The 23,657-nt window shown below is 37.6% G+C and overlaps 2 protein-coding genes across 4 annotated transcripts in view; one reads left to right on the top strand and one right to left on the bottom strand.

Moving 5' to 3' along the window:
- Positions 1-4,574, top strand: part of LOC124636820 — a 59,946-nt gene extending 55,372 nt beyond the window's left edge. Inside the window, exons 27-32 of the mRNA XM_047172994.1 lie at positions 233-367; positions 822-976; positions 1,318-1,471; positions 1,692-1,791; positions 1,980-2,076; positions 3,476-4,574. Of these exons, the coding sequence (XP_047028950.1) occupies positions 233-367; positions 822-976; positions 1,318-1,471; positions 1,692-1,791; positions 1,980-2,076; positions 3,476-3,553 (719 nt within the window). The 3' untranslated portion in view covers positions 3,554-4,574. The remainder of the gene's footprint in view (positions 1-232; positions 368-821; positions 977-1,317; positions 1,472-1,691; positions 1,792-1,979; positions 2,077-3,475) is intronic.
- A 255-nt stretch (positions 4,575-4,829) lies between these two features.
- LOC124636827 (xin actin-binding repeat-containing protein 2) overlaps positions 4,830-23,657 on the bottom strand; it is an 85,416-nt gene continuing 66,588 nt past the window's right edge. For 2 of the 3 annotated variants that reach the window (XM_047173006.1, XM_047173015.1), the window contains 18 exons: positions 23,223-23,361; positions 18,658-18,741; positions 17,343-17,480; positions 16,858-17,000; positions 16,342-16,544; positions 15,764-15,928; positions 12,338-12,494; positions 11,757-11,913; positions 11,210-11,320; positions 10,691-10,803; positions 10,105-10,379; positions 9,528-9,748; positions 8,934-9,158; positions 8,367-8,515; positions 7,882-8,013; positions 7,349-7,479; positions 5,895-7,076; positions 4,830-5,086 (listed from right to left, as the gene is read on the bottom strand). In XM_047173006.1, coding sequence (XP_047028962.1) covers positions 7,003-7,076; positions 7,349-7,479; positions 7,882-8,013; positions 8,367-8,515; positions 8,934-9,158; positions 9,528-9,748; positions 10,105-10,379; positions 10,691-10,803; positions 11,210-11,320; positions 11,757-11,913; positions 12,338-12,494; positions 15,764-15,928; positions 16,342-16,544; positions 16,858-17,000; positions 17,343-17,480; positions 18,658-18,741; positions 23,223-23,354 — 2,610 coding nt within the window. In that variant the 5' untranslated portion in view covers positions 23,355-23,361 and the 3' untranslated portion in view covers positions 4,830-5,086; positions 5,895-7,002. The remainder of the gene's footprint in view (positions 5,087-5,894; positions 7,077-7,348; positions 7,480-7,881; positions 8,014-8,366; positions 8,516-8,933; positions 9,159-9,527; positions 9,749-10,104; positions 10,380-10,690; positions 10,804-11,209; positions 11,321-11,756; positions 11,914-12,337; positions 12,495-15,763; positions 15,929-16,341; positions 16,545-16,857; positions 17,001-17,342; positions 17,481-18,657; positions 18,742-23,222; positions 23,362-23,657) is intronic. The other variant, XM_047173023.1, reaches the window with a different exon arrangement.

The raw sequence follows: 23,657 nt of genomic DNA, 5'->3' as shown, positions 1-23,657 counted from the left end.
TAAGATAAAAAATGTAAAATTGGTGTACCTAATAAAGTATATATCAATTTATCTATCTAATGTTATATATAGTGATTATTCAGTCAGTAGCATGCCAAGAAGCAATTGTTAAATTAAACTTAATGATGGCAGCTTAGCACCAGATCAATAGCCTGAGCCTATATAAATGATGATTGACATAATGTAGATGCTCATGTACCATCAGTATATGCTTATTTCTTTATTGCTACAGTTTCAAGAGAGTTTGCGGAGGTGCGTGCCATTGTTGGAGCTGGTCGTCGGGGCTCAGCCAGCTCGGACAGCACGCCCTCCACACTCGAACGCACCACTATACACAACCCCACGTCACTCAACCAACCCGGACCAGGTATACTATGAACTTGTTTATTTAACACTTTAGTTATTGAAAATTAAATTCACAGATAAAAAAGAAATACAGCAGCAAATCACGAAGGCACTGTTTATTTCATAAGAAAACTCTTTTAGTTTCTTAATCATTCCATCTTGCGAGGGTGATGCAGCTTTATTTTTGATGGGAAATAATCAAATTACTCCTCCCGCTGTGGGTTAGCAGCGTGAGGGAGTGTCAGACTCTTACGTACTATCCCATCATGTTCCTTCGTAGGCCTTTTAAGTGCCAGGGTCTCGGTAACTGTTTTAGTTGAGATGAAATATTATTGATTATGCTGGTTGTATCTTTATTACTTTTAGGCTTTAAAAAACCAAGGTGTGATAATAAGTTTAGAAGCGAATATGATACATATTTAGATTATACTTTCCCATGTCAAAAAATTTGTATTTTAAAGTGGCAACTTTGTCAGCCGTTTCAGCCTCGGAGCCAGCACCAGCACCGGAGGTTACCTCACCACGGGAGGAACCGACACCACCGACGCCGGAGCGACTCACTCCTCGAGCGGAGATGAGACTTGCTTTGGACCAGGGGAAGGATATGCTGGCAGAACAGGAGGTGTCCTGGGTAACTATTTGATACTTCTACTTTAATTTAAGGCCTTTGTCTAGCAGTGCTTTCAACTGACACACACTACAATTTTAATTGTAGCTAAAAAATAATAACTGATAGATAAAAAATAACCAACTAGTATAATGCGTAAGTAACTGACTGTGTAATACAATCATTGATGTAGAGATTGATGGCACTTACTCTCTAGAGTAAGGCCTTGAATAAAATGTGATGAAAGAAGAAATATAAGCTAACATATTTTCGAACATTTTGATTAAGGGGAGTTCTTTTTTGGTCTTTCCTGACCAACTTTTGTTTTCCAGTTTGAATGAGCTCAAATATAGTTGTGTTTCCAGGGTGGCGGGTCCGACCCCTGGTCGTTTCGCGCGGCGTGTCAGCGGTCGCTGCTGCGGCGCGTGGCGAGCGCCGACGCAGTGACGCTGTGCCGCGCGCACCCGCGCCGCACCGCCCCGCATACTACTTCGCGCAATTCTGTATATGCCTGGAAGGGTACGTCATCAACAACATATATGAATAATGTAGTACATATATGGTCCCGAGGAGGCCCTAAGGCACCATATAGTGCAAGTCTGTAATCTGGATTTGGAACTGAACGATCCTTTTTAAAGATACTGTTTAAATGATACAGTTTGTCCCATGTGGAAAGGAAACTCCTAACAAAATCTCAGGTGTTTGGTTAGTACTTTAATAAAAATACCATTATTTTTAGTTCCAGAAAGCGAGAAACCTATGGAGATGGAGCAACTGGCACGAGCGGAAGTTCAGACGATGCGTTCGCGGACGCGCTCTCTATGCCAGAACGGGAAGATGTCAGTAATGTTTAATATTTGTCAGCCGTTTCAAAAACTTTTGTTAGAAACAGACGATTTCATTATCGCTGAGTATGAAGAGAATGCTGAGTGATAGTAGGAAGTAGAAAATTATGAAAAAGACCAGTGATTTATTTGAAGATAAAGATTTTATGTATCTAACACAAGTAAAAAAACATTATTTTCAGAATGGGTTTCCTCCGTCGTCGCGCGTCGTCCGATAGCCCGCGGCGCGAGCCGTTCGTGCTGTCGAGCGCGCGGCCGTTCTCCCCGCGCCGCAGCTCCGTGAGCAACCCCGGCTATTACAAGATTTGCTTTGTCAATGGCTATGTGTGAGCACAGCGCACGCGACGCTTATCTGTGCCAACCAGCTGGATTTAAACCTAACTGGGAAGTTTTTTCATTCACTCCTCCATTCCTAATCTAAATATCATCAACAGCTGTCTTATCTTCATCGTCCATGTTATGTGGTGTTGTCGGGACTTTTTATACAGAAAAATTACTTCTATTATTTAAAGCTAAGGAAACGTAAAGGTCGTCGATATCGATATTATAAATGAGAAAACTTCCTACGTAGTCTGTACACGTTTTAATATAAGATGTGGGTTTCAATTAAATATTGCGGGGTTTAGTAAGTATAAGCTATACGGACAGAAGTGTCAACGGGACAATTATATAACCTGCCTTAATTTTAGATCCAAAATTAATGTTTATGAAATTTCGTCCTAGTAAATTAATTAGAACAAGTAAACATGAAAATTCATGCAAGTAATATAGTTTGTAATGGAAATCCTAATTCGAAGATGGAATGATTCAAAAATGGGAATCGTGTTTTATAAATCTTTTTGGATCGGATTTGTGAATGAAAGTGAAAATATAAAGGAACGTTTGATATACGAAACAGTAGCGGGTGATAGATAATGTTAATTAACTTCAGTAAAAATTGGCCAATAAAATTGCCTTTCTTTTCAAAATCTTTAAAATTCGTAAATAATATTGTTAAATTAGTCCTAAAACAATTTTAGTAAAAATATTCCATGTTTTTAACCTTTACCTATGTCTTAAGATTTACCGTTTGGTATATTGTTATGATTGTGATTGTCTTGGCACTAAGCTCATGTCAATTTGTTCTTTGCTTAACAATTAGAATTAAAGTTTAAATCCAGCTTTCAGATATGCTAAATTTGTTTTTGTTGTCTGTTGAACTGATCTGTCCATTTTGATTGGAACGAGTGTTCTCGAAAATATATTTTTAATAAAATATCATTAAGCTTTTCATTCTTCATCCTGCAGCTTAGCTGGACCTTCCTTTATTTTACACAATCCTTTATTTCTTTTCGCGCTAGTCAGCCGTCCACTTCTTCGTTTCGCTAGTATATTTTGCATTTTATTAGTCTTATAATGTCTTTGTAAAAAGACATTTCACGCGGTTTTATCCTCTTAGTTTCCACTGCAATATAAAGTAGCAATCAAAGCTGAATTTACAGGGTTATTCAAAACTACGTGAATATTTATCAGGTATTCTTTACTAGTTAAATGTTACATAGAGTAGGAATGACTTTTCTTAAGAAATACATGTAATACGAAACCAAATAACCCTGTATTTTTGTTATACTAAAATTAACCGCAAATCGTGTAGCAAATACACAAGTAGTAATACGTGAATAATGCAATGTTTTTACAGGAGAAACATTTCGAGAAACGGTTTTGGAAACAAGTGACTAGAAGACGACAATCCCTCGGATCAATCAGTCAAATATAGACGTGATAAACTAATTAGAAACGATCATATAAAGTGTTCATGTGTAGAACTTCACGATATACAAGTAGATGATTCAGCATTAGAGACTGTAAACCTAGACGGTCGACATAAGGACCAGAAATATGATAAAACTGGAATGCTATTGAAAGTGTGAAAAGACAATGAAGAAATTAATGGATTGCCAAACGATAACAGATATATGCCAAATACTGACGAAAGGGACCTGTCAATACTTCATATCTTAGAATCACTTTGTTTATAGTACATTAACACTATAGGCCTAATTGTTGACTGTAAATAAAAGAGCTGTTTATTTCTCATAGTTGTACAAATAGAATTATTTATAACTGAGCTTGATAGAGAATGTAAAATATGTGATAGGATACGAACTGTTTTAACTGTCTTGTAAATTGTTACATCTGATTATAGAAACTTGTGTTTTTTTCGGAAGTGATGTAACATATTTTTTCTCGTCTTTGTATTCTACGTCGATTTGTCCTTTGGAATTTGTAACGCTTGGTTTTATATGTCGCACAAATTTAGATAAAACATTTGTGTGTTCTACGGAATATATTCATCAAATGTGAATGAATATTTTCACATCAATATTTTATTTGTCAATCAAGAAACAAGTTTGGAATAGAAAAAGCTACAAATTTTTAATATATTTCACAGATTTCCTTAAAAATGTCTTTACTGTTTGGAAAACAATGCTTGCCAAATCTGTGGCAATGTATTTTGTAACTAACGTTCCTGAAATGACTCTTACTTTTGTAAAAACCTTAAATATTTCGCACTTATGTGCAACATTTTACATATGAAACGATATTCATACTATAAAATGTGTATAAGTAGTCAATTTGTGCAAATTCAATGCTTTTTTGAGTTCCTAAATGACGAATTATTAGAATTTTGAATCATTATGTATTACATTTTTGTAGATAACAATAAAACAATGTCACTAACGTCATATTTATTAATTTAAGCCATTTTTAACAAAATGTATAGAGTTTTCCATTCGTTTTGTTTTCGATGGATCAAAATAAAATTCTGAATACAATTTTATGACGATGTTATTTTGTTGTGGTTATTATAACCAAATTATTTTACAGGAACATAATTGGTTTATGCGGATAGATTGGTATAATCACACGAATACCAAACATTATAAAGTTTAAGAATTATCTGCTATATATTACTTATAGAAACCTTAATTATAGTGAGTAGCTATTGGGGTATGAAAATAAGGAACCTGGTTTAAATGAAAATCGACAGCTAAAATGTTAAGATACGTATATTTAATATTAAAATACATCAATTCACAATGTAAATACAAAATTTACATGTAAACAAATTCAATTGATACAAAAAAATATTAGATATTTTTAATGTCTTAGCACCACATGGTTACCGCGGTTTATTTTTTTGCAACTGGCAATAAAGTTTAAACTAAAATTCATTTGCAATTTTATCTTCGTTTACAATGAGAATCACAAATGCATTGCTAATACGTTGCATTTTTTCATATAAAAGGACAATGGGCACTTTGTATGGGATTTGGTACCCGCTCCAACAGCAACGTATTATATATCATTAGAAAGGTATTTACGTGAAGAATAATAAAAACTATGGAGCTTGCCTCAATTAGCTGTCCGATCCAAGAACGATAAAAATTGAATCGACATAGAAACAAACATGTCATCCATATATGCAAATTCATTAAGAGGCATTTATGTCGTCAGTGTAATAATTTTAAACTCAGTTAACAGACATCTTACATTGATTGATACACTCTATTATAATCTAAAGGTTGTAATAGTCTATGGAGTCATACTACGGAAACACAATCGTCATCTGATTTGACAAAAGTTCAAAACATTTCTATTCATCTTTTTTTAAGAAGAAATTCACCATTATCTCAGCACCTCTTGAGGAGCAAGATTGAGTCGTAATATGGACTATGTAAACATCGTCTCCTGACTTTTTCACCTCAATTGATTGTAAATACTGAAAGACTTTCATCAAATACATAAGCTGGTTCTGCGTGAACTGCAAAGGTTTGCACAGTCTTTTTTTAAATCAATCGGCAGGCAAACATTCTAAAAAGGCCATATTCCTGTTTTTTTCTTACTTTACCAGTTTTTATTCAAAACAGTTGGATTTAAGAACTTCATCTACGTTGATGATTTATGAACATTACACATTCTATTAGTCGATGTCACGGGAAATGGACAAGGATTTCGGACTAGTCGTCATAGTAAACATTTTTTGCCTTGCCAAGACCTACGCAATGGTACTAGATTCAACACTGTTGGACAGGGTACCAAAACGCCCATCGTCCTTAAATTTCATCCGTGGACGTAATACGGTCTTTTTATCAGATCGACATAGACAGTTGGTCTCCACCAAAATATGTAAAAACCGCTAATTGAGCACAACTTGCACTATCCCATTGCCCTTTAAATCCCACACTCACATAGCAACCGAGGCAAGAAATACTTTTAATAAAGTAGTGGACTAAAGTCAACCAAATTCTCTTTTTTTATATATAGATGACATATTTACTTGTCCATCACAAGACTAAATGGGTTGGTTTAAGTGGTCCGTCTTGCCTCAACTGCTAGGTATAACACTTCTTTGACTTACATTTACCTATTTACACCTAATATTAGTGTTGGCAGAAAAAAAAAGCGAAATAACTTTAATAAACTTTTCCCGAGATTATTAAAATCCATAGCTATGTAAGAAAAAAATATTCAAAATGTACATAAAAATGTACACTCACAAGAAAATCAATGATTGTTAAGAAGCGTTAATTATCATTTTGGCACTTTGTTAGTTTAAAGATATAAAAATAAGTTTTATGGAATTCAACCCTAAAATAAACTAAATATAGTTGACCTTTTAAAACTTGTTAATTAAAATAATGGTATCTTTTGTATACGTTGTACCTATGATACTATAATGGACACGCTTTTTAAAACTATATTTTAAGTACGTAAAGATCTTAATCCTGAAAATCAATACAAAAGTATTCACCAATATTCAAAAAAGTATATAAAAGTTTAGATTCCGCGTGGAAATATTATACATTTTACACATCGTCAATGTACACATCATTTATATCTTATTACAAAATAAAATCTTAATAATGCCAAGCATTAAATTTATATAAAATCAATTCAATTACTTCTATTATGTCACAAAACAGGTATTAGTCACGAATGGACGGAATCGCACTAAACTAAAACATCAAGGAATGTATGAAATAAAAATCAATGTAAATAAGGCAGTGAAGTTTATCACTTGAGTAACTTTGAGCATAATACCTACGTATATGTTTTACTAAGTAATTAAATCAATTCCTGTCAATTTACAAAATTGCGTACAGCGCCATCTATTGCTCGTATCGTGAGTTGCATTGTTCTGTATCGCGCTAACAATGGCGTCTATTCGCGCCACTCTCGGGACGCTTGGAAGGTTCGCACTTCGGATGATGTGAAGGTCGTTAATCCTTGTGGACCTAGAAGAAGAACATCATATTAGAACATTTTATTATTTTCATACGATTTGATTGACCGTCTCGTTGTCTAATATTGGGATAGCGCGTCTGCTAGTAGTCTCGGTTTCGATTGCGTGTCCAGCCCAGAATCTGGTGATTGATATGCCTTTGCATTGGAGACTCTCCGGAGGATCTCTTTTAAGTGGTGTTGAATTGCCGTCCTATCGGACTATGAGAGTAAAAAATAGGAAGTGCACTTGTGTATGCGCAAATGCTTGTGCAGAAAGCCTTACCTCTAATCCTGCGTCCAGGCGTGGGAGTGACGTCCCCTTCAGGCGCGGTCCACTGCTCCACCACCTCCGTCGCCGAGCGCGCCAGCGACGGCTGGCTCACCGAGCGGTGCAGGGAGTGACGGGACCATGGCCTGAGAAAAGAAAAAATATTTTGTAAATAAATCGTTGGAGGCATTTTCAGCTGTGAAATCATGTCTACTAATCATTTAAGTGTTTCTTAGTAATTCTTATAAACTAAGGTCTCACGTTCAACGTACCGATTGTTCTACTCTTAGATTTATGGCTATTCGATGCACACAGTAGGTACAAAATTTAGTACACAGCTCAGAATAGGACCAGCAAAATAAATCAGCTATACTGTAATTTCACGTCAATTGAGGTCTTAAGAGCTACGGTGCCACAGAAAGATAGATAGGCAGACAGAAACACTTATCATTCAAACTTTTGACACCTCTTTTTGCTTTGGGGATAAAAACAGTTCTAAAAAATACACAACTGGAGACATATACATAGTAGAACTGAAATATACTCACTGGTTCTGATGGAATGGATGTTCGGAGTCACTGTCGTCGTCGTAGTATCGTCCCAGTTGTGTGCCGCCCGACACCTCCGAGTGAGTGTCCGCCTGCTCTCGAGCGTAGTCCACCATCATCTCCGACATTGATCTGGATAACATTTGAATTTAGTTTATTTCTTTACTCATGTTTAGGTAAAGAGACGTCGCTGTTAAGCCTTTCTCCCTCAAATATTTCTATCATCTTAGATACACAGGCTCACAAAAAATAATTTTCGAAATCACAAACTTATGTTAGACAAATATACTTAGACGAATATAAATAACGAAATCCCCTCGTATAGCTCTCATCACACTTTTTGTCATCAGAGGACATTGAAGGAATTGCTGAGCACAAACCAGTATGAGCTGGTGTTTGAGGGATATGAGATAAATACGCGTACCTACTTGTGAAAAGAATTTTTGGGGACCACTGTTGAGATTGCAAGAAGTGTAGCTACTTACCTCATATCAACATGGTCGCTGCGGTAGGAGGAGCGGCGCGAGCGCTGCGGGTCGCGCAGGGAGGTGGCGTCGCTGTCGTACTCGTACAGCGTGGGCAGGGAACTGCGCCGCGACCGCGAGTCCCATTCTGTCTTCTTGCGGTAGCGATTCTGGAAGAGAGAATATTCAGTTTGAAAGTCGACATAACATCAACATGACAATAGTTATTAATCAGCCAGGTCAGTTTCCAATCTAGCCTAATGTCATCGTCATCATCCTCCTGCCCTTTAATCTTTTATCCCTATTCTGGCTCTTAGTCTTGTTTTGTCAGATTTGTTGAGAGTCATGCACTTGGTATACAGAGATCATGGCCTGAGTCTACATGATCATGTGCTGTGTTTTTATAACTTCAGCAATGTCAAACCCCCCAAATAGATGCAGAGGCGAGTATGTACGGTCAACATACCGATTTGCATACCGATTGTGCGGTTAGACATGCTGTAAATATTGTAACCAACCTAAACACCTGCTACACTGAGCCTCTGCAAATAAAGATTCTTATGCTAAATCAGATCCTGCTCTCCTTACCTTGGGTTTATCAGGCGGCGGTGCCAGTATTCTTATAATGACCTCCCACTTGGGCGGCGCGTACAGGGGCGCGAACCTGTGGTCATGTGCGACTCGGGTGAAGTCCTCACGAGTGGAGGAGCGCGCCAGTTCGCGTCGGAGAGTGCTCTCGTGAGTGATGAGTTCGCGCCAGCGGAGACGCTCTTCGCGGGTCAAGCGGTAGGAGCGCTCGGTTTCTGAGAGGACCTGAGAAAAAGTATGAAGAGAGGTGAAATAAGGCCATAATTTGAACACAATCTAAGAGCATTAACTTACAACTACCAATAAACCTGAAGAGTTTTTAAGGTCCTATGTTTAGCTTTTAAGTATCTTTAATCAAAGTAGTTTTAATAGTCCTGTTAAACATGCCATGGCATTATGATTCTGATAATAAATAAACGACAAAATAATTGATTCAAATACTTGGTCGCCTTTGGCCCATGTACTTACACGACACGTATTTCGGTTCGAAAATACCATGGTATGCCCATAAAGATTCTCTAATAAAGTAAGAATACCAAAGTTATGAAACAAACACTAAAAGAAATTAATGTTTCTCATAAAATAAACGCTTACCTCATCCTGCGCCTCAGTCTTCAGCACCCTAGTGAGCACACTCCAGTTGGTCGGCACGGGCGGAGCTGGTACCGGCTCCGGAACGTCCTCATCATCTTCGTCCCTGAACAGGGGGTTGCGGGCGGGGGGCAGCTCGGGGAGGAGGGGGAGATCGGGGGACTGGTATACTTGGCCGGTCTGCTTGATCAGCTCCGGGGAGAATAGGTCGGGGCCGCCTGTACCTGGAGACGTAAAAAAATATTTTTGAATTAGCATTTTGGTGAAACTGTAACAGGAATTCACTATCTTTTTCTCTTAAAATATTAAGATTTTTGGGATGTACAAATGTCCAAAAAAGTTACAGAGCAAGTAATAAGTGAGTGCTACTTTGAGAAGCGTCCCTTAAAATCCTTTTAATTTCAGCAATTAAAAAAGTCATTAAAAAAAACATACAGGTTACATAAAAAAGCCTCTGAGGAAAACTAAGAATACATAATACAGAGTTCGTTTAAACTCCACAATATCTATCAACAGACCAGTAAAATGCCTGCACAAACTACCCCTACAAAATCTATCTCAAAACAAACCCCAAACTTACCAATATACTTCTGCGGCGGCAACGAAAGCGGTACCCTCTCCATCTTAGGAGTCAAAGTCATGCCAGAAGCCGAGCTGATGTCTGAGAAGTTCTCCCACTGTGCCTCAGGGACCGTATGGTTCCGTATCGTCACGTCGAAGTGTGGTGGAGGTGCTGGGACCTGCTTGTATTCAGTGACCAGGCGTTTGTGACGCTCAATGTCTTCTATGGTCTTCTTTTCGGTAATAGTGCGGAGGAAGACGTCGTCTACTACGTGGGAGGTGATTTCGGGTTTTCTGGTGGGTGGAAATACGAATAAATTAATGGTAGAATTTTGAAAATGAAAATAAGGGTAAATTTTGCTAATGCAGATAGCAATAGTTTTATGTAGGTTAAGTAATTACAGTTGACCAGCTAATTCACACATCCTCAAAGAATACATACTCCTTCTCTGTATTATATCACATCGGTTCAGCCATAATACAAAGTAAAACCAAAGGTAAAACCAAACTTTACTTTTGCAACTTTGGAGTCAGTCAGTAGGAGACAAGGAGATAGAACTACTAGTTTTCCATGTTGTTTAATATAATAATTCCATGTCATTTACCTCGCAGGCATGATGGGTGTCTCAGGGATAGGCTCAAGGCTCTCCATCAGCATCTCCTGTTCTTCAGTTTCCAGACGCTCCCTCATCACAGGAGGAGGCGGAGGAGGTGCTTTCTGTATGAACACAAGTATATTAGTCTCTTCCTAAATAATGATGATAAGGAAAAGCAGGGCATTTTCTACTGCCAAAGATATAGAAGAACCCTACGTAAATAATTCTCAGGTGCCAATAGAGAAGTTTCGCCTGTATCACCGAATCTCGAACTTCATTTTGAACTTCGATTCCGTGATACAGTCGAGAAGTTACCACGACCCACAAAGTATCTTAAAAGCAATTGCTATATTGCAATAGCATCTTTTTTTCTTTACAATGCAGCCAAAGCTCAAAATAATGGAACATACATACATATTTTTTCCTGCAAACAAGCACAATTTTTGACCTTGAAAATACACCTTCCCAAATCTCACCTTTTAGAATAAAAATACCCACATGTCATGCAGAAAAATACACTAATTATACCTTGATATGGAACATCCTGGCGTGGGATCGGTCAGTGACTTCAGTGACTGAGTGGGTGTCAGTCATCTCAGTGTTGAGGGACACGATGGACCGCGGACGTCGAGACCACTCCTGGTTAGTCACGAGTGAGTATGGGATTATTTTTATTATTAAAGTGAGTGTGGTAATGTGTGTGAGTGTGGGTGAGTTTGGGTGTTTATTTTTTGAGGGTGTGATTGTGCGGTTCAGTGATGTTTGTGCGAGTTTTGATCATTAAAAATGTCGTCTCTATTTTAATTATGCAAATTCTTACGAATGAAATGTGCTGAACGATATTACAATGAAAATGATATTCTTATTTTTCAAAATTAATATTAATTTTCACACCAGACAGTGAACTATGTTGACATCAACTAAATAGACTACGAAAAATATCCCTTAGAAAACATCAGTCGTGCTACCTAAAAACTTGGTGACGGAAAAAATTATCACATTTTCAATCACCACTTTCACTCTCCATCACCTCATGATCACACACACACACAGTTATCAAGTGCTTCCCACATACCTGTTTGTCCCTGTTGACTTGCGAGTAGACCGCGGGTGGGCGCGGAGGACGCTCGGGCGGGGGAAGTTGAGAGGCGCGCGCGGGGAGAGGAAGTGCCACGGGGGATACTGTGCGAACTGATTCTTGGCGCTCGTGTTCTTCAGAGATTAGGGTTTGTCTGATAAGGTAAAGAAAGAATATTAGCTGCTGAGAAAACGGAGAGAATAAATATTAGCTGGGTTAGGTATGTTTAGTTAAGAGAAAACTACATAGGCAAAGAACTCTGAATTAGATAAATATTTCTGCTTCTTAGACTGTTTGAGATATCATCATCAACATGTCAGCCTATGCCGTCCAAGTCTGAACGTAGGCCTCTCCAAACATCATAATCGTCTGGGCATACGTAAGGCGCTGACACGAGCTGACCACCAGATCTCGAGCAAGCCCTTAGGGCTGAGATCGTTTTAATTTCAGTCATATTTGTAGCCTTTACTGAAGGTTTTTCTCCAATCCTATTCATCCTATAATTCGAACCAAATCCACTCATTGCCAACGTCTTCTGCAGTTCAATCTAAATACCCAGCAAAACTTGACTTATGTACCTGATGCTTCCTCCATCAGTCTCCGTCAAGGTGATGGTGGATGGCGGCGAGGGCGGCGCGGGGGGACGCTGCACGCGCACGCGCACGTCGAAGGCTGGCGCCGCGCCAGAGACTAGCCGAGCATTGCTGGTCATCGCTTCACGAGTGGAGCCGTAGCCTGGAGGAGGAAGATGTTTTTAGTAATGTGTGGTAAAGGTTTTCCCAATCGAAATCTACTTAATAAAATTATGGCTCTCATCTTTAATTGTTTTTTAGTGCCAATGGTCAGCCAAAACCAAGCACCATTTAGTTTGCTATAATTATGTTCAGTTTGACTAAAGGCACGAAATACCTACAAAGCCAATTTCTTCGTGGCTCAAACCCTTTCCAGGGTGATTCTTCGAAACACAGTTTTTACGTGTTTTTGACCGAAGAACACATGAAAATATCCTTCGATTTGAATGAAAGTTTCAGGTTTTATGTAAAAGGTAAAGGTCCATCGACGCCTCATGTAACTAATTAGAATTTATTAAAAAAAACTATAATTAAGTTAGCAGAAAACAGTAAAACCTAATTAATCTGGTGTGTCCCAACGCCAGTTTTTGCTGCATTATTTAACTTTCTGCGAGCTACGGTCGCTTTACAATAAGACTAATGAATCCAAATGATCTTTAAATATGTGTTTCTTAATATTGTATTATTAAAATAAAAAAAAAAATAGTGTATTTTCATAATTACATAAATTTAAAAATTGTCCCCGACTAAATGCATCATTAAGCTGGCTCGATTTGTTCAAACATTATCTATACGCAAATAAAAAATATTTGAAAGTGTAATATTTACTTGTAAGTGATCGCGCCGGTCAGCACCGAACGGTGACAGTGAGTGCTCGTGAGCGGACGTATTTTTCCAAAAAAATACGATTGCAAGTTGTCATCTGGTGTTTGTAAGGCAAGTAGTCATATCAATCTGTCTTAATTAACTGATGGTGTGCATCTACTATCGTTTTGTTGCCAAAGCAAAGTGTCTTATGAGATGGTTTTGCTAACATTAATTGCATGTTTGATGCCTTGTTTATAAATAAAGGAGCAGGATTTGATAATCTGCGAATTCCTAATTTTTCTGGCCCCAATTAGTCTGGATTCATCTGGCTTTAAGAGCCAGAAGAATTTGAGCGGGACATATGAATTAGATTTCATTCAAATTCGGCATATGTTACAGGTATGTCTAATGACATTTCTTTATTGTAGTTTGTTTAATTTGTGTTGGCTTGTAGTGCATTTTTTTTTTTGTTCAAATACCGTGGAAATAATTATTTTCCTCTGGACATAGATCTTTATTAGTATTACTTATTTTTTTATTTAAATAAGATTACTTAAGTAAGTAAAACAAAAAAATAAAGCAAATGGCCTGTTGGTTTTTATCCCGAAGTTCAATTTCTGTGCTAGAGGTTTTGGGGTTTTTTTTATCGTTGCTAGAATAGCTTTATATTGTTTTAGATCGATATTTTCAAAATGGCATAACGAAAATTACAAACAAGAGAAGAAATACTAAGAAAAAAAGACTAGCGGATAAGAGAAGATATGACAGAATACACAATAATGAAGAATTATGAAAAGAAAAACAAGAAAAGAATAGACAAAACTATATACGCAGGAAAGAAGAAAACAAACAACTACTGATAGGAACGACAGTCTTCTCAAGACTGTCGTTGAGATTCATGTTCATAAAAGGTTCCTGAAAAACTCAAATGTAATTATTCAGCATTCTGCAAGTTTGGGAGATCTAACCTGATTTTCGATCAAGAGATACTTTTTCAAGAGATGGAAGTAAACATTTTAGTGTTGATTTAGAAAATATAACTCCATAATTAATAGACTCTGATGATGAAAAATGAAATATTACATTTTTCATCATCAGAGTTTAGGAATTTAGGCAGGTTATTAATTAGTTTTCTACTATCTCAAGCTTAGAGTTCCTATCGTGCTGAAAAATTAAGTCTGATTTTGATTAGTAAGTTTTATTTCATTCTAATTTAGAGTTTGTTTTCGGTGAAGTTTATTTTTATTTTAAGCTAAGATACGTTTTTGTTTTGTGTTATTAAGTTAAGAGGTCTTATTAAGATAAGTTTACCATTTCATATAATTATTATAGCGTTGAAGCCAGTGTGATTAAACAATCGTAAGAGGTTCAATAAATGATTAATTTGAAGGAAAGTGTTACTGTTTACTTAATTCATAATTATTTTCTTGTGTCAACCAAAAAAAAAGTGATAATTAAGTAGTAATAGGAGTAATTATTTCAATATTTGGTAAAATCTATACTAATATTATAAAGAGGAAAACTTTGTTTGTTTGTTCGCTTGGTTGAAATGGATAAACTCAAAAACTAATGGACCCATTTTTAAATATTCATTTTTAAAGCTATATTATCTGCGAGTAACATAGGCTATATTTTATCCCGGTGCGGGCAGTAGCTCCCACGGGACGCGGGTGAAACTGCGGGAAAACGGCTATTTTTATAATAAAGATCATTGGAAAAATAAAGGAAGTATCATTAATCTGTATACCTCTAATTAATATGGTGCGAAATCACATTCATCTGCCTCGGTCACAATTAATCTGGCCCAGCAATTAATCAGCACCTTTTAAATCCTAATCTACGTGATGCAAATCGATGCCTTCGATATATGATATTGCGCATAATGCTCTGGGTCTTACTATGACGTCAATTCAGGTCTAAGAGCAAAAAAAAATTGAGCCAGATCAATGAGTCAAAAACCCTCGGTTTCAAAGAATCACCCTCCAATGTCAAAACCGTATTGCTGTACGGATGCGAAACATGCAAGGCCACAAAAGACATCTCGCGTAAGCTCCAGGTCTTCGTCAATCGCTGCCTTCGTCGTATTCTCGGTATATACTGGCCCGAGAAAATATCCAACATAGAACTGTGGGAACGCTGCGGGGAGACACCGATCGACTAGCAGATCAAACGCCGCAAGTGGAACTGGATCGGCCACACGCTCCGAAGGGACCCCGATCACATCCCAAGGCAAGCCCTAGACTGGAATCCCCAAGAGAAGCGGAAACGTGGCCGCCCTAAACAATCCTGGCGGCGGACGATCATTGCAGAGGCGGCGACTATAGGCAGAACGTGGAGCGAAATAAAGCGCGAAGCTCAAGACCGAACGCAATGGCGGAGCATTGTGGATGCCCTCTGCCCCATCTAGGGGACATAGGACTCTAAGTCAAGTAAGTCAAACCCTTATTTTAACCATCGGCCTCGGTTCTTGAACATCTTGATTTATTAAGTTTACCTTCCCTAACATAAACCATAATAACATACAAAAATTTCACTGCGAAGGTATTCGATTCATAATTGCAAAACAACTTCTTGCAGGCTTCAAGGTTCCTGAAGTATTTTGTGAATATTCAAAGGAGAACTTACCTTCGCTATGATAAGACTCGTCCATCATGAAGGCAGCATTGCTATGCGCTTGCTCAGCTTCACTGGGCGTCTCCGAGGGATAGTCTGAGGGTATCGTGTCGGACGCCACGCTGCCAACTTCGGCAGCTGCTGGGTAGACTGGGTGAGCGCGGGGGATTTTCACTTCTGTTGGGGAGTAGTAGAGTTTACTTTAGTCTGATGTTAATATAAACAATACTAATTTATGACTTATTGATCAAGTTTACAATTAAAAAAAATAGAAACCGTAAAGACATTGTTATACTTTCCGCATGTTTAAATGTATAAATAATATGTGGAACTCAACACCTGATGTTTTCAAACGCAATACTTTGCAACCATTACTAATCCTTTTGATTGCCAGTTTATAGAGCTATGCAGCCCGTGAGCTCCAACACACAAATAAACAGAAAAAAGAGCAATTTGCCTAAATAAATATTTACTGATCCATTAACAATAGGATTAAGAATGCAGAGAAAATTCTATGCTTTTATTAGGTGCTTGAAGTTTCAAAATGTTTTCTATCAGCCTCTATAGGCTCGTTTCATCTGCGAACTCACCTTGTATACTCTCCCTGCTAACAATAGAAGCTGAGGAGTCATCGATGAACCTCCTCGGGGCTGGCAGGGCTCGTCTCCTGAGACACAGGTATGATACTCCGAGGCCTAGCAGCAGTAACGTGAGGAACAGGATCGCGCAGATGATCATGAGGATATGGGTACCGGCGAGAGGTGCTTTCGCTGGGAGGGGACCGGTTTCGGGCCTGGAATATAAAATAAAGATTATAAACGCGATTCTTAATCATGATACCTATCAGGAAGTTGTAAGGTACATTCTGAGAATTGGTCATTCATTGTCAAAGTTGAAATATAATGTGTCCGCAATGGTTGTGGCAACTTGAAGCACCAACCAAACCATGTCTTATTAACAAAATAACTAAGTTAAGTAAGAAATACTTCTCTTGACTTTCAAAAAATATTAAGTGCATAAGCCATTCCTGAACATTTTCTCCCAAAACAGAATTAGCAGATCTGAGAATCACTAAAGATACTAACAAAAATATATAGCCAACTTACGTAAATATAAGAGGATTGAAGACAGGTTTGGGCACGATGGGCGGCGGGTACCGGCAGACGATGGTGATGACCTCGTCTCCATCCATCTCCAGCCCCGGGTGGAACCGCACCACGATGTTGTTCGTGAACACTCGGAGGGGATCCTGAGAATACAGGTATTACATTAGGATTATGAATATTTTTGGTGATATAGAAATGGTTCTGTACACACTATGGTTACAAGTAACAGTAAAAAAAAGTTATATGTACCCCATAGAACATTTTCGGCAGTCGGATATAAAATTGAATAAAGTTGATGTTAATTCGATTTTGAAGTAATTCAAGGGAGTAGTACAGAAGTATTGGTACTGGAGTATTTTAATTATGTGACTGACATGTGTTTAGTGTTTTTAATCGGACCCGGTGAATCGGCCAACATTCCTGCAAACCCAAACCTTCTTCTATTTCTTCACAAAATAAATAAACTCTAGAAACCTATATCTCACCTGCTTAGTGCCGCATCCTTTGAGCGGCAGTTTGAGCTCGTAGGACAGGGCTCCCTTGCCCTGCACCTTGCACGCCGAGTGCCGGTCGAAGTCCGCGTAAGCTATGCCGTAGAACTTCTCGTTGAATTTCAACTCGATCTGGAAAGAATTACATTGATCGTTTTAGTATGGAAAATATCCAAATCAGACCCTTTTTGGTAAGTCAATTTAAAATTGCGAAAAATGTCATGATTGCCTACGCGCTTTCAAGCTAAAACTTCTCAACCAATTTTAGTGAAACTTGGTACTCAGATTGTATAGAGAAAGAAGATAGGCTATTTATCCGGGAAGAAGTTTCGAATAAACTGTGAGGAACAGTAACCAGATTTAATTTAAGTAAGTTGTAGCTTGTCTTTTACCATCAAAAACTTTACATATCCCTTCACAAACGGACATAAACATAACAGCATTACGTTACCTTCAAATATATCACCTACGCCTCATGATGTATTATATTCAAATACATAACAAATAAACAACGTGTCGTGATGACAAGATAACCGTCTGTTAACAAGACGGCACTAGTGTAAGGAATTTCACATATCTCCGGCACGAATCTGATCGCCTCTCTGTATACTATAGATAGATAGCTGCCTATAGATAGATAGGTGTCGATATATAGATAGCTGACGGACAGCCAACGAAATACAGTTACCCATAGTTTACGGCACCGTTAGTAGTTGTTCTATTGACAATTCTAATCGAGTTTTATTACTGTAGATGCAGGTTGTATTGGACTTGAAGTTGTGTTGTTAGTATTTTCTTGTTAGAATTTTGTAAAGAGGTACCTAACCAATACCTTGACACGCTTTTCAGTAGGTACAGTTTTAAGTTTTGCAATGTTTTAGGCCGTTTAAGTTCGTTTTAGTTATAAAAATGAATGTGTGTTTATAAAAATATGTCTTAAAAGTAGCTAACCAATATGGAAATCATGACTATTTAATAATAACCCTTAGTAACTAGTTCTAAGGACTTCATTCCATTCATTAGTAACTCAGTGACTGCTATAATATAAAACTAAATCGAGTCCATATGTGTATAAAACTAAATCGAGTCCATATGTAGCTTTATGCATAAGTTCTTATGAGAAATGTATATTAACACGCTTTTATAATTTTATATTTACATCCTTTCATTTTGTCGCTTATAATCCATGTATGCAGTAGCATTTTGATTAGTAATCGATATGCGATTTAGTATCGATTAAAATCGATCGAATTCTCGATTAACTTAACTTCAGCTTATTGTTTTATTATTGTTACGTAGCTATACTCACTTGCATAGCCCCAGCGGCGCAGTTGAGAGCGGCTTTCGTTCTGTTCAGGAATATCACTGGACTCAAGTCATCCAGCTTTGTGACCTGTAACAAGAATTATTATGATTATAACTTAGATCCAGAAAACACAAACAACATCCGTTTCGATTTCAATCCTCTCCACTCTCCAAAGTTTAAGATATTGTAGGTAAAAATATACAAGAGGAATGTGTAGAAAAATATTCCAATACTCGATCTCAACAGTAAAAGTACATTTGATATTGTCTATAACGGTTGTAAATCCCACAAAAATATCTTAAAAATCTCCTTCAGATAAAAACCTAAAAGAAGAAAAAAACTAGCTTACACAGATTTGATAGCAATTTTATCATAGTTGATGAAGAATCTCGTCCATAACCCAGGGATGTAGCCCGGGGCCCAGGCAGGACGATTGCAACATTTCTATATTTAGTTTGTTGCATGCCAAACGTCGCTATAAATCTTTACTGCTAATTATTACCTTCGGGCAGTTACTATCGGTGTGCGTTTACATTGTAGTGTACGATACGATAAGGGAAGTAACGTGTGCAAAAGTATCGTCAATGTTACAATATGTTGTTTGTATGTGCTCTCCTCAAATAATTTTGCTAGAATTTAGGAGCGCTTTTTAGAACCTATTACTACTTGTTTATTAAATTTTGACCAAAGTGTCTAATAACGAAACACTTGAATCACCTTTTTAAACAACTTCATTATCATAGTAGGTAATGTTTTCCCGAAAAATGTAGCCCATCCAAAACGTAGCAATATAACTTGTAAAGGAATACCTGATAAATTCCTAAAGAACTAATTATTCATATGTATACCTACATAAAAATTACAACGACAAAATCAAGTTTGTTAAAATTCCGCCCGCCGTTGACCACTTCGTCTGTGTTTGTGACATATAACACTGGACACGTGCCCAGCGTTCAGGCTATCACCTCAACAGTCAGGCGCTCCTATCTCCAAGGTATATGTTTCCGTTTAAACCCAATAACAATATCTCTGTTCTATGTTGACACTACATCAGCGTACAATGATACCCTCAAGCTATCTGTCTGTAATAAGCCTTATAACTATCCTTTGTCCGTCTGTAATCACATCCTTCCTCATGCACGATTGATGGAATTGGACTCTCTATGGAGTTCTTATTGTTGTGAAGAAGATTTTAGAGAACATTTATTTCTAACTAGCTTCCGCCAGTGGCTTCACCCGCGTAGAGTTCGGTTATATCGCGTTTCCAAGAGAATTCTTCAAAAGTCCGGGATGAAAACTATCCTATGTTCTTGCTCAAGGTCAACTCTATCTCTGTACCAAAGTTTATTAAAATCAGTTCAGTGGTTTAGACGTGAAAGCGCAACACACAGACAGACAGAGTTACTTTCGCATTTTAATATTAGTAGGGATCTCGATTCCAAATTCGCAACCTGTCGAAAGGAACCTGTGACTAAAGAATAGTAGAATTCATTCTCATCTTATTACATAAGTTTCAGTTTGGCCAAAAATCTTTAAAAGTTTCCAAATGTAGACAACTCTTCTTGATAAACTAACTTGTCAGTCACAAATACCCAGTAGCCATTTAACCGAAAAACTGCTCACCGACAAGAACTTTAGCAAAAACTTCTACATAGGTAACAATGTAACAACGTCGCACACAGAAATTGATTATAAAAAATCTATTTCCGTCACGAACTATTTAAACGTATATATCTATAGTAATATAAGAATGTCTATCAAGCACAGATGGATTTTATGTAGCACAGTTGGCTAGAAAGGTCAATTCATACACGTTTGGAGTTTGAAATTGAAAGTCTTATTACTTTAAATTTTACTAGAGATCTGCAGCAAGAATTTTGGAGATTCAGAGAATCCACCCTGGATCTGCAGTTTTGGATATTCATACATCAGGCCAGTATTAGACATTGTGTATGGAAAAAACTTTGTTTCATAGGGTTTTTGAGAATTTTTAATAGGATTCTGCATACTTATCTAACATAAACATATTCCAATTTTTCAATTTTTACAGAGATACAAATCCAAGATAAATCAAAGTTACATTGACCCTCTACTTTTTCCTTGCAACTTGGAACAGCAAAAAAATACTCTCTTTAAACACAGTTTTATATGCAGTCTGTTCCCTCATTAACATAAAAGACCAAAGACATATTGCTCAGACCTCAACGCATGCAATATGAACTTCAAAAAACAACTGTTGACCGCAGATAGCTCAACATCTCCGGGACAAAAGAAGGGCGAGCGTTGAGCGCATACAAAATATCGCAAGTGAGTCAAGGTCACACAAAATGGCAAGCATCTGTGTTTGAGTTGAGAAATCTTTTGAGCAAATGCTGCTGCAGTTGATACAAGCGAGATTAAAACTTTGATGATGTGTATGATGCTTGTATATCTTTTCTAAACGTTTTGGCTAGGTTAGAAGTCAGGAAATATAACATCATATTGAACAATTGATGTCCACTTCTAAACGTAGGTAGCCCCTCCCTAATGAGCGCCAATCATCCAGTTATTGGATTGTAGAAGTTAATCCCTTGGGGTAATAAGTTGAAAAAGTTAATTAATTGGGGTAAATGGTAATAGAACCATAATGTAAATTGTATTATTTACCCATTAATAGTGGCAAAGACCATATATCAGAATCTTAGTTTAAGCTTCTTAAACATTGTCAACGACTACGAATTCATTTCCTTATCAAGTCGTAGACATCTCACAAAAATAATATAAAGTGCATCATCACTGTAATTTATGTAACGTATTATAAAAGATTTCAAGGTCAAAAAACACCAAATTCATCTGTCACATCACATCACAGCATGATTAAATGTCAATTATCTCCAAAGTCAGTTTGTAAATGAAAATTAACAATTTTTTAAACAAAAACTGACAATCGAAATCAATAAAGCACAAAGTAATATATGTTTTGTATACTTTTGATATGCGTTGTGATTTCAGTGGAGTCATTCTGGGTAGTTGTTGATTCAATCTACTGTTGTATTATTGCGAAATAAATTGTCTGAAATCCGGATTATGGACGATTTTACATTTATGACGCACTTTGTACGAGGTTGTTCTTCATTTAGTTAATGACTTGGAAACCTACGACTCTGTATTTGAAGTTGTCACAAATTCAATATTGTTTCGCAAGAAACAACTACTGTTTTAGGTTGAAATATCCAAGGATTTGCTTGCAAAAGTCCTACCTGCTTATTTTTGCACAAGTGGCATTATATCATAACCTGGACCATCTTCAATCTTAGGAACTTATTTTCATGGACACAAAAACCCCTTTTAATCAAAAACGCCACTAAACAAGATTAACCTTCCTTGCCATAAGGAAGTAGGAACACCATTTTACACCATACATGCAACATAGTTTCACCACATTTAACCCTACGCGTGCGATGTTCCTAACGTACCCAGATGACTAACAACTCGGTCTTCCACCGGTATTCTGCGGTCAGACCCACTTTGTATTGTGGGTTAACAATAACAACATAACAACAGACCGCTTTATTGTTATAAAAAAGCGAATTTTCTGAATGAGGTTAGGTTGATCTAATCTCATTCAGAAAATTCGAAGTTTGGTGTAATTATGTTAGAACGAGTTTTTTGGTTTGATTGAAAAGATAAGGTACAGTTTTGGGTGCGCTTCTTAGACGATTTTGTTTACGATAACTTCTATAAGTCATTGCTCAAAATGTGTTTTTACAAAAGACATATAGTTAGAAACCCATCAACGTATCTTAGGGTCCATCCGTTTGGGTCATGGCATATTATAGCAGCACCGCAACAGCACGGCTGCAGCACGGCGTCGCCTCGAATTTAGACTACGGCTAGCTGTCAGCACGCTAACCACGCGTTGTCCGCAAGGTGCAAGCTCGCCGTCCGCGCGCCGGCCACGTGCCGGCTGCGAGGTGTAAGCTTGCTGTCACCACAAACTCAATATTATTTTAAGACAGTTATGATTGAAAACGACGGAATGACGTTGTTTCGCTGCCGACTCGGAGTCGGCGCGTAATGAGCATGGCGTCGGCGCGCTGTACGCATAAGGACCGCTCGCTTGCAGCACGCGGGCGGCAAGTCGAGTTGTGTGGAAGCGGCAAGCGCGCTGACTGCTCGCTGTTGGCTTTTTTATATTGACATTACGAAATATATTATAATATACACGATTTAATGCTCTAAATTGAATGACAACTTAAATGCTGGTGTGGAGCCGTGCTGTTGCGGTGCCGCTATAATGTGCCATGTCCCTTATTTTCCGATTAAGAGATTGTTTAACATAATTTATATCAAGCTAATGTCTCAATCTCTTATAGAACAACCACCGATGGGTCGGTTATTGTAATCTGCAGGTAAATATGTGCCTACTACTTCTAGAGCTCTTCAATAAATAAGGAAATTCTTCATCGCTACTAGCTACCCTGGTACCCTGCTGGAATCCTAGCCACAATGCTGTTTTTGAAAAAAATCATCAGTGACTTCTCATCAAGTAAAAAGCCTCTAAAATATTCAGAATTTTGTATACTGACCTTCCCATCCAGCACAGTTTGTTCAGGGAGTCCTTCGCCCTGGTATTCGATATTGTTCGCTTGAGATCCATAGTTCGACTGCGCCTGCGCCATGGCCAGCGCGCACGCCAGCACACACCATAACAACGCCATCTTGTAGCTGTGAAGAGAAACAATAGGCATGATGACAAATTTTAAAATTCCTTTGTATGATGTAGGTATACGTCTATTTCATATGAAAAATTGTTAATTTTAAGAAAATGCGAAGTTTTTTTTATCAAATAATTGCATTTTTCTCTGTCCACTTTGAATCCGGCGCGAAAACGCTTGTCAGTGTCATGTCGTCACTTGTGACGTCACGACTGAAATTACAAGACGCAAGTAAACAACGCTCGTGCAATAATTAAGTTTTTTGTGTTATTAAATATGAATTCGAAAGTGCATAGGTGTTGTGGG

Source organism: Helicoverpa zea, chromosome 2 (assembly GCF_022581195.2).
Source record: "Helicoverpa zea isolate HzStark_Cry1AcR chromosome 2, ilHelZeax1.1, whole genome shotgun sequence".
Lineage (NCBI taxonomy): Eukaryota > Metazoa > Arthropoda > Insecta > Lepidoptera > Noctuidae > Helicoverpa > Helicoverpa zea.
Note: the sequence above shows the minus strand (reverse complement) of the source record. Positions and strands in the feature narration are given on the sequence as shown.